At 39.2% G+C, this 10,978-nt stretch overlaps 1 protein-coding gene across 3 annotated transcripts in view; it reads right to left on the bottom strand.

The window, feature by feature from the left end:
• Positions 1-281: 281 nt before the first annotated feature.
• Positions 282-10,978, bottom strand: part of lingo4b (leucine rich repeat and Ig domain containing 4b) — a 13,970-nt gene continuing 3,273 nt past the window's right edge. Inside the window, exons 1-3 of one of the 3 annotated variants that reach the window (XM_025061576.1) lie at positions 5,116-5,369; positions 3,825-3,940; positions 282-3,728 (exon numbers count right to left, since the gene is read on the bottom strand). In XM_025061576.1, coding sequence (XP_024917344.1) covers positions 1,902-3,716 — 1,815 coding nt within the window. In that variant the 5' untranslated portion in view covers positions 3,717-3,728; positions 3,825-3,940; positions 5,116-5,369 and the 3' untranslated portion in view covers positions 282-1,901. The other 2 variants (XM_025061577.1, XM_008323810.3) reach the window with 2 other exon arrangements.

Below are 10,978 nucleotides of genomic sequence, written 5' to 3'. Positions count from 1 at the left end.
TCCCCTGTTGATTAGAAGGAACCGCCTTCAGGTGCACAGCTCATCAGCTCAGGAATCAGCACAGCTGTGAAAGAACAGGACAGGCAGCAGCTCTCTCTCACACACAAACACACACCAAACCTCCCAAAAAAAAAAAAAAAAAAAAAACCCTCAGAAATGGTTTCCATGTTTTAATCAGACACTTTTATTAATATTTGTTAAAAAAAGCAGTCATTCATAATCAACATAAATACACGACTAAACAAAGCACGTCTATAATAATGCTGCATTTTTACAGTTTGTAACACACAGCAGCGGTGTATCATTGTTGCACTAATCCTCGCAACTATCTAAAATTATAGAATAAATGCCTTGCACTACAAACTAAACGCTCAGATTCTTCAGTATAGATTGTAAGAGTATCACTGAGGCACAAACTGCAGTTTCTGGTTAAAATAGAAAAAAACAATAGTTCAAATGTAAAGTTTAATCCATCTCTAATGAGAGAACGTAGTTGACGTAGTATCAGTGATGTGCAAAACAAAGACAGACATTCTCATTTTGGAGTCTAAAATGAAAACCTATTGTGTTTATATGTTAATATTGTCTACATATAAAAAAGGATGTAGAAATATGTAGCCATCGGTGGAGTAACTCCATACACTGTAAATATAAGTCTGTTGAAAAATAAGGCTACTTTTAAACCATATTGATTTTCCTCTAAATGGGACTGGATCATACAAAATTGACAGAATGTTCTATTGAAAACTATGAAAAAAACTAGGGCTTAAGATCAAGTGATTATTGATGTCAATGTAACAAATAGACATGTAGTCTGATATTTTCAATTTTATTTTCTATGGAACTATTGTGGAAATCAGCACAGGACACTTTCTCTGCCCTTGACCCATAGTTTGGCACTCCAACTACAATTTTATATACAGTCTATTCATGCTATTTGTCTTTTTACACTGCTACATGATTATTTAAAGCAAGCTGCCATAAGATCAAACACAATGTATTTTCTGTATATTTATTGCATAAATATTAAGAGCGCCACCATCAGTTGTAAAAATTACATTTTACATATTCATGTAAGTCTGTCAAAAGAATGATCATTTAGGGTCTCTCCTGTCTGGAGAAGCCCCTGATGTTACTGTATATACAGTACAGTGATGTGCATTGGTCTGTGTCCACCCTCATTTTAGTGCATTTACACTATGAGCCTATAGCAAATAAACATCTAATTATTAAACAGAATTTTCAGGTTTAGTTCATTTTCTTATTTTTTTTAATGCACTGATGCATTACTCTAGGCTTTGTGATCACATACAGCCTTACTGAAAACAGTGAAGTATATAAAGTTTATGCCATATTACTACAATTTCAGTTTACAATTTGAAAGGCACCTTTTTTTTGGTGCTGGTATCAATACAATCTACACATCCACACAGGAAGCTGTCAATAAATTTGTACAACCTGGAGGAGTAGATGATGGACAAAGATGGTAGTGGGTCAAGACCAGTACATACCACTGAAATGCAGCTAATATAAACTGTATAACTCAAACTAATAAAAACAAATCTGTCTCTGTGTAATCTTATATTGACCAACCATAAAACTACACTTTAATTACATGCTATATGTAAAGATACTATTTAAAGACATATTTTGCTCATTCCGTGTATAGAATAATGGGAGCGAAGCACATCTGAACCAACACAGTGCTGCATCAGTCTAGTATAAAAACACAGGGTTGCCAGATAGCACAGCCGTGGCTGAGATGTTAAAAACTCCACAGACAGACTCCACTGTCCTTCAGCAAAGAAGTCCTTGAAAGTCCCGCTGGAGCGTTTGTGTTGCAAAGGACTCAGAGTCAATATATACAGATACCCATACCCCCCATCACCTTTACCTCAGCTTCAAATTAGTTTCATGGTGAATCTGCCACCATCCCCATCCCCTCCCCCTCCACCCATGGAAGACCGAGGCACAAAGTCAATAGTGGCTGTGTGTTTTATCTGCCCTTTGCTCTGGCTCCAGAAGAACATGAAGACAAAGCAGATCGCGACAGAGCTTAGGAAAGATAGGAAGCCCATGGTGGTGGCAATGATGAGGGTCTTTGCATCAAATGGATACGGCTTGGCCATTTGAGCTGAGGTGTTGGCAGCTTGTGGGTTTGGAGGCTCTACCCAGCCCTCTTCTAAAAAGACAGGGATGGTTCGGTTACGCGGGAGGCCCTTCACATACAGACTGACTGTCAGACTGTCGTTTCCAGCTGCGTTGCTCGCCAGACACTGATATGTGCCGCTGTCCTGAACTTGGGCAAAACGAACCTCCAGTGTACCATTGGGCAAAACTCTGATTCTCCCTGTTGGGGAAACTGCGTTTTTTAGGGATGAGACCCATGTGATGGAAGGAAAAGGGTCTCCATCTGCCTTACAGGAGAAGAGAACTGTTGTGCCCTCCTCAACTCTGGCCTCTTGTGGCCTCCGGTCCAAGATAGAAGCAGGGCGGCAGGTAAACAGCTTTGGGAGCTCTTTCTCTGCGAAGTCTCTGAATTTTCTTAGCCTCACTGCATCGGGAGAGAAGCAGGTGGGCTGATGTCCATCAAAATTGATTCGCAATCTACGGCGGACCACCCAGAGAAGGCGGCAGTCGCATGCCAAGGGATTTTTGTCCAACCGTAAAACCTGAAGGTTCCCCGCAGAGTGGAAGACCCCTTCCTCTAAGGTTGTGAGCTGGTTGGATGTTACATTAAGCATACGGAAATTGACCAGTCCCTTGAAGGCTCCCAGTTCTATTCGTTGCAGGCTCCCCCCTATTAGGTGGAGCTCCTCAAGTCTTAAAAGGTCTCCCAGGAGATTGCCCTGAATGACGGTAATAGGATTGAAGGACAGGTCCAGGAAGTTCAGATAGACCAAATGGCGAAGTGCTGAGTAAGGGACAGCACTAAGGTTGCAGTTTCTGATGACAAGTGAGGTCAAGTTCAGACCAATGAGGCTGTTGGTCGCAATAGTATCCAGAGCTGGCCAGTTAGAAATGACAAGTCTGCGCAGACGAGGGAGTCGTTTAAAAGCATTGTTGGGAAGTGTTGTTATCGTGAGGCGGTGCATGTTAAGACTTGTCAGACTCTGGAGTTGGGAAAAAGCCTCAGTAGGAATCGACGTCAGGTTACTGCGGTCTATGATGAGCTCCTGAAGATTTTGTAGACCGAAAAAAGCTCGTTGTGAGATGAACACCAAGTCATTCTCTCCTGCTTCCAGCATCTGAAGATTCACCATTTCTTTAAATGTATAGTCCAGGAAGACCAGAATCTCATTTTGGCTCAGATCTAGAAATCTCAAGCTTGAAAGGCCAGAAAACACCCCAACTGGAATGATCTTCAATCGGTTGTTTTTAATCCGAAGTTTTCTGATGTTCTGTAGTCCCTGGAAAGCCTCCACTTCAATCATTGAGATTAGATTATCACTGAGGTCCAACTCCTGAAGGTCTGCCAGCCCAGAGAACTGGCGGCGGCCCACAGTTTTAATCCTGTTGTGGGAAATATCCAAGCGCCTGGTATCGCTGGAGAAGCCTTCTGGCACCGAGTTGAAATGTTTCCCAGAGCAGATCACTTCCTTGGCCTCTGGTTGACACACACAACGTGGAGGACATCCTCCAGCAAACACACCAAAGAGTCCAAAGTGGAGCAGGATGCTCCAGGTTCCCCATCGCACGACAGACTCCACAAACATCTTACTCCCTGCCTAAAGAAAGAGAAACGATTATTTATATTTGTCAGTGTGTCAGCAAAATGGTAAATCAGAAACTCAAACGCATTTCTACTGAGAATACAAGTATACCAATTTAATCCTGGTGTGCAGATTTTCATAACCAGTGCCAGTCACTTTAGATCAGACTTGAGCTAAGTCCTCTGTTGGGAAGATGTTCAGGTCGTAACATGTCTTTGTGGAGTGACCTACGAACAAGAAAGAGAGGAATAGGTCAGCATAAAAAATGAACACTGGCAATAGTTCTGTATTATTGGGTTTTTATTCTGGCTGGTCAGGTTGGTTTCACAGCAGGAACTAACCCCTCCCAGTCCAGAGACCAGGTTAGAGAGACCCTAAGTTAACTATAATTAAGTAAACTGTTATAATGGACCGGTGACATTTAGCATGGCTGTTGGATTTGTTTTAATATCCTACAGTATTAACCTCCTAACAGTGCAGAAACAAAAATATATTAAAGAATTTGTTGTTGAAACAAACATCAGTTTGGGCCAGTAAATAGAACAACAGTAAACAACTATTGTTGTAGCTGCTGACAGGAAATCCATCCATTTGAGCTTGTGCTTCCTGTGATCAAAAAAGAGCCAACATTTCAGCTTGTTTTCATTTTCATGACCTGTTTTACTTCCAATTTCCCCCGAGGGAGAAAAAGCAAAAACAATACAAAATTAGAATTTTAGATGTGGTTAATATAACACCGGCCTACATTACTGTAAAGAAAAGAAAAGAAAAGAAAAGAAATGTCTTATCTAATCTATTTTGTTACATGGAAACTGTTTTAAAGAATGTTACCACTGATAATACTAATACTACTACTAATATTAATAGAAGATTTTACTTTACTTTAACTTGGCAGCAAGTTTCTCAACGTCATAACAAAGTAGTATTACGATGGCAAAAGCTACTCTGCTGCAATTCCTGGCATAAATAAAAACATTTTCTGAAGCAGTGTTAAAGTTGAGCAGGACTGGCCTTGCCAGCTCTCAAAATACTGTCTGAATTTCATCTACAGAGTCAAGTCTCCTAATGCATAATAATGCAAATGTATTAAAAGTAATTTATTAAAAGAAGCACAATAATTCAGAGTAATGGAAATGTGAAACTATGAGTTGAGAAAGGATCAATATCAAATTAAAGATATGGAAACTTACCCAACAAAAGTAGCAGTACTGGAAAATATTGTACTTACAAATAACTTAAAAACTAAAAACACATGGAAAAACTCCTGAAAGGTTCGGCGGACCAGCCACTGAGGTATCCTAAAAACAACTTTCGCTTCAAACCACAAAATCTACCAGGAATGTCTCATAGCTGCACATGCTTGCGCAGCATAACAGACTTAAAATAAACATGTGGTCCAAACCTTCGGCATACACAGTTCAGTGAAGCAAACTCCACTTGGAAGTAAAACCCTTCTGTCTTTCCTCTTCTTGAAAACATTTCCACAGAGATCTGGACTCGCTGCAGCCTCGTCTGTGAGGGTCAGAGCTGCCGACAGCCCCAGAGCCGCATTGCTCTGTGTAAACTCTGCTCCTCATGCAAACAGCTCCGATCCCGGCCAACCAGAAGAGCTGACTCACAACGCACCACTGGTGTCGGACTGATCCACAGCAACAAAGTCAAAGAACCACACACACACTCAGAGATACCCTGACCCTTAATGAATAATAAATGTACATATTGTTTTTTCACTACTGTCAATTTTGGTGGACTCTGTCTTAAGGTATTGAGTGTTGAAAATGGTTCAATTTTTAAAAGTATAAATTATTGTATTATTATTGTTATATTGCAAAATTAATTTTATTTCAAAGCAGCAATAATTTGATTATTACATTTAAAACCCTGTATGCAATGTTGTTTTTATTGAATCTTGTAATTATTCAATTGGTTTAAATTTTTATTCAGGTTAAAACGTGCCTAACGCTGTAGTTACTTTATAATCCAGCAGAGGGGGCTCCAAATTCAGCTCAGCTCAAATTCCTCAATTTTAACAGAGGAAAAAGAAGACAGAGATACTATGTTGTTTCCATGTTTGAAAGCTAGAGGTCTCTGAAAACTACAATAATTTCAGCTTTTGGCGTTTAAAGATTTGTGTGGTAGGAAGCTTTTTAAAAATATTTTTTTCTTTACGATAACATTAAAAAACATTAAAATAAAAATGTCTAACTTGCCATTTTTATGTGACTGTATATGCCTTGATTGAAATAATTGTGATGACAGAATTTTACATAATACAAACATAAGTCATTTCCAAAATACAGCCCCCTACCCCAAATGTTTCTAGGATGAAAACATCAGTCAAAACAAGTTTAATATTAGCAACAAACATGTGTTTTGTGTGTGTTTAGGAAATCCCCCCAAATGGGAACATAGAGGGAGTTCACCGTTTTAGAGGGTTAAACCCTCCCCTCTGAGCCAATGTGTCAGAGACAGAGACTGGCAGGTGGTGATATCTCAGAGGGCTTTGTGGGCTGTCAGCTGAGTCCAGCCAGCCAATCAGAGCGCCATTCTTTTACAACCATAAGGCTACAGGCCATCCAAAGGTCCCGGCCCCTGGGTCAAAGCCAGTACTGACCTCGTCTGTCAAATTAGAAAGTGAGGGGATAAATGCATTTGTACTTTTGACATGCACTTCACACCCTGAGAGACAGCACAGCCACATGAGTGTTGGGTTACAGTGTTAATTATCCCTGTAACTATTTTCTATCACACGTGGACACTTGTCATGTCTAATAATGAAGTTTCATATGGGAACGGGCAGAAGTCACTGACTCAGCTGTGCTCATAATCTAAACATAGACATAATCCTAAAAGAATTTAAATCTTACATTTTTAAACGGCAACAATTAAATGTTTTAATTGTGGTTAATCGGTTGATTGTATGCAAGCAATTGCTCATTTATTTGCAAGCGATCACAATTAATTGTATTTTGTGCAAAATGAAATTAATTAAAAAGTAGTGCACTGTGCATATTGATTACAGCGTACCATATGAACAAAGGCACAATAACACTTTGTTTGGTTTGTCCTAGTATGTTAAAGAAAAACACAGCCTTTGAGTCCAGCACCACATACATAACATTATAACAGGCAAAATCACAACAACAGCACGGTTGAGAAAAAATGGCTAACCCTCAAGAGAAGGTGCAATGTGCATCATGGTTTAATGAAACCAAATTGAATACTCAAAACTACCCAACCAAGTATGGAAGGACTCCGCTGCCACATCTGTCAATTAGTGCATGGCACAAGGAAGTTATAGTGACAGAGACATAGTTGAATAAAGGAAGGAGTGGACGACCATGAACATCTAAGGAAAACCACTCGTGTAAGAGAAGCCTTTGATAGATCTTCTAAAAAAGTCCATTCGTACTGCTGGAATAAGAGATAAGGGACTATATATATATATATATATATATATATATACAGTATCATGAGTCAGTAAAATGAAATATTGATCCAGGGGATATTGTGAGCTTCACATGTATATATATTATATATATATATGTGAGCTTTAATATATAATTTTAATTAAACCTACTTCTAATGAGTTCAATGATCTACTGTGCTCCCTTCAGTTGAATAATGATGTTGTTTGGATACTTTAGTGTATTCTGCCACTTGTTTAACAAGTGGCAGTCTGGCCAGATACTGCAGCGTCTGAATCACATGCACAAAGTTGCCGCTTCATTTCTCTGAAAAACTCACTGTATGACCAAAAGCATTAAGCTACTCTATTTCCTGACCAAGTTCCTACCATTTACAACATCACTTTGCCAAAATGTTAATAAAATCAAAGGTGAGATCCAATCTCTCTACAGACAATCCACTGGCAGAGCTGCAGCAGACATTTGGGCAAAATTTAAACTCTGGCTCAATTCACTGGAGTAAATTCCACTTTGTTCTCCCCTCTCTCCATTTGGCCTTTTTGCTCTGTCATCACAAAGAACTCATCAAGTCTTTAAGCCTGAAAAGTGTGGGTGTGTACAAAACACTAAGGACAACAAGAGGGTTAAAGGGCTGAAAATATTTAGAGTTGCAAATAATACAAAACTACCTCTGTAAGGGTTTGGGTAAAACATACCTGCATCTCTGGAGTGTCTGTCTATTCATTAACTGTCAGGTTGTAACTAGGCAGATGTTTCATTATCTGACAAATCTGAAATCTGTCTCAAAATGAGGCATTCCAATCCTGAGCATTTTGTGACTTTGCAAAGCATATTATAATAATCCCCCCCAACACTGGTTGGCTTCACTCGCTCTCTCTCTCCTACCTGCCTGAGGTTTAGCCATTTGCTTCACTCATTTATGACATTCTGATCGCTGTTTAGTGCAACTTATAAATACGGAAAATATTCAAAAGTCATCAAATACACTGTGTCCAAGCCAACCTTTGACAATGTGGAATCTGGTACTTCAACAGTCCAACGTTTCAATCATTATGCCATAGGCTAGCCTTGGATAGAACACTGGGTGCAGAAATAAAAGTTAGCTCCACGTTAGCTGATATTATCAAAACAGATAACAGATAAAAATAATTAAAAATAAGCAGCCAAATTAGAAAAAGAGAAATAAAAACAGATAAAATATCTAAAATAGCCCAGAAATTGCAATAACTTCATCTGGTTACATAATCCAATTTTATTATCCTAAAAATAATAACAGTAATTTAAAACCTTGATCACCAACTTACTGTTAATTAACAGTTAGCTAGTGTTTCAACCACTGACAGATTGTTGTGGATTATTGAAGGGAAGACAGTCTAAATGAAAAGCTTCTTTGCAACAGGAAAATAAAGGATGGAATGGACTTCACACAGCCAGTCTCTGTCTGCATCTATTTAGATTCCCCTCACCAACCCTCATCCCCTCAGCACCCGCCGCCTCTACACTTGGCATCTACATGTGTAACAGACCATCTGACAGAGTCGGAGAGTCTGAGCCTTGCTGGGTTTTTCTGACACTTGTATGAAGACTAATTTTAGCCCTTCAAAGTAAGGAAAGACAATTGGTTGACTTAAATCTCCAATTAAACAGTCTGGAACAAAAGAGCAGTGATGAGATAACAGAGTGTGAAGCCGTGTTGTCTGTTGTGCATATTCTAATTGGACTGTGTTGTTTAGTTTCTTTCCATTTTGGTCTCTTTTTCAGGGGCTTCTGGCACCTGCTGCTGTGTGACGGCCCCTGAGACCTCCTGTATGCCAGCAGTAAATATTAAAAGGTTTACTGGCAGAACAGCTGCTGGTGACTCGGCCGAAAAACTAAAGTCTCATCCTGCGCTCGCTCTCTCTCGCTCTCTCTCTCTTCATGGGTTTGTTGGTGAGCCTTACAAACAGGTTGTGCACAGAGTGCAGTTTTTATTGTAAATAAGGAAAACGAAGAAAAGCTTTTATACACCATAATACTCAACAACAATTTGGGGTAAATTCCAAAGCTGGGATGTGATATAAAGCAGATGTCCCAAACCAGCAGGCTGTGAGACAGTATCAAGAAAAAAACCTCTGTCCCCTCGTCATGGAGGGTCATGGCTTTAACCCATCACCATAGTGAGCAGACAGCACTTCCTTAGCCACCAAGCCACCACTGCCCCGCAACATCGACATCGGAAATTAAATATTAGGACATTATCGGCATATCGACATATCGGATATCGACAAAAAGTTAATATCGGACATCCCTGGGTTTAAGCTATGGGTCATTTGGTGTTAGGCCACAGAGATGGTATAACTAATGAATTATTTTATCTGGTTGACCATTATGGATGGGTAGGTTTGAGTAATTTTACTTTGTTAATATTTTTGCAAGTGGGCCACAGTGACAAGCTGCAGGCTGGGTATAAAAAACTTTAAAACTCCTCAATTTGACACCGACTGCTAAGACTCAGTGAGAATGTTCATCGTACAGTATTATTAATAGAACAAATAAATGAGGGCTGGGAATTAGTCTCTCAGTGCTATAACAAATGAGGGCGTCACAGCCAACCCAAGTAAAGCAAGGATCCAACACTGTGTATCCACGGAATGATGGTAAGGGACGCATTAAACAAGAGGTGTCAGGAGGGTTGTTAACCTGGAACAGGCTGTAAGTCAAAGACGTATCAGACAAATCCAGGGCGGAATCAGAGGCAGCAGAGAGTTGGACATAAAAATGTACTATTTTATTGTTAAGTTTGGTTTTGTGTGACTGCATTTTATTGTATGACTGATGAGTGAATGTCACAGAAACCAATAACAAACTGTTTTGGGTCGCTGTATTTTATGTGGTGCAAATTGGTGAAATATCTGCCAATAGCGATATCAATCCGATACCTTTATATCTTTCAATGTTCAAGGCTGAAATTATGACCAATATCGGACTGTGTATTGGATCAAACCATCCCTAGTTTTAGTTTTAGATTAAAAGAATGAATAAAATTAAAAAGCAAAAATCTTTGAATTAATCTACTAATAATCTAATAAAACATTGTTAGCTGCAAGATAAAAAAAAATCCCATTCATCACCAAATACAAATCTCTACTGTATAATAAAATGCTTAAAGTTGAATAAAAACAAGTTGATTTCCAAACCGAAAGGCTAACAGGAAATGAGAAAGCCTGACCTCTTGAGGGCAGTAGAAAAAATGAAATGACAATATTATTTATTTTTTCCATTCTAATCTTCTCTCAGTAGTGTGGAGGTGAAGCATTTCTCCTTTGGCCCAGTGCAGGGTCTGCATGCTAATCTGACAATCCCACCTGGTTCCTATCCGAGCCATGGCCTGTGCAGTTGCACCTGTTTCTGTCTCTGAAATGATGTTTCTGGGCAATCAGCTCTACCCCAGCTGCAGGGGCTTGGATCCTTACATTCTGGCAGGATGGAGATACGATTTATTCTGTCAAATCCACTGTGATTTTTAATATTTAGCCAACATTAGCTGAACCTACACATTCTAAACACTCTTCTTGGGCTGGTAATGAAAAAAACTTAATTTATTCCAACATAGAAACACAAATCTTGTGTGTAACAAACCAAAATAACAGATTATATATGCAATCCAATTCAAACCAATTCCAAAACACCATCATCCTAGTTTAAGTGAGTCATTGTAAAGAACAGTATAAAGATGTACCAGGCACTCCAACACTGGCTTCCACTGCTAAATGTCTATACCAATCAAAAATCTTAATTTCATAACTGTGGTTTAATCACAATCAATATATTCCTGGAACAAAGAGAACAAATAAAAGC

This window comes from Cynoglossus semilaevis, chromosome 13 (assembly GCF_000523025.1).
Source record: "Cynoglossus semilaevis isolate Cse_v1.0 chromosome 13, Cse_v1.0, whole genome shotgun sequence".
NCBI classification, from domain to species: Eukaryota; Metazoa; Chordata; class Actinopteri; order Pleuronectiformes; family Cynoglossidae; genus Cynoglossus; species Cynoglossus semilaevis.
The sequence above is the reverse complement of the archived record's forward strand: the minus strand, read 5'-3'. Positions and strand labels throughout refer to the sequence as shown.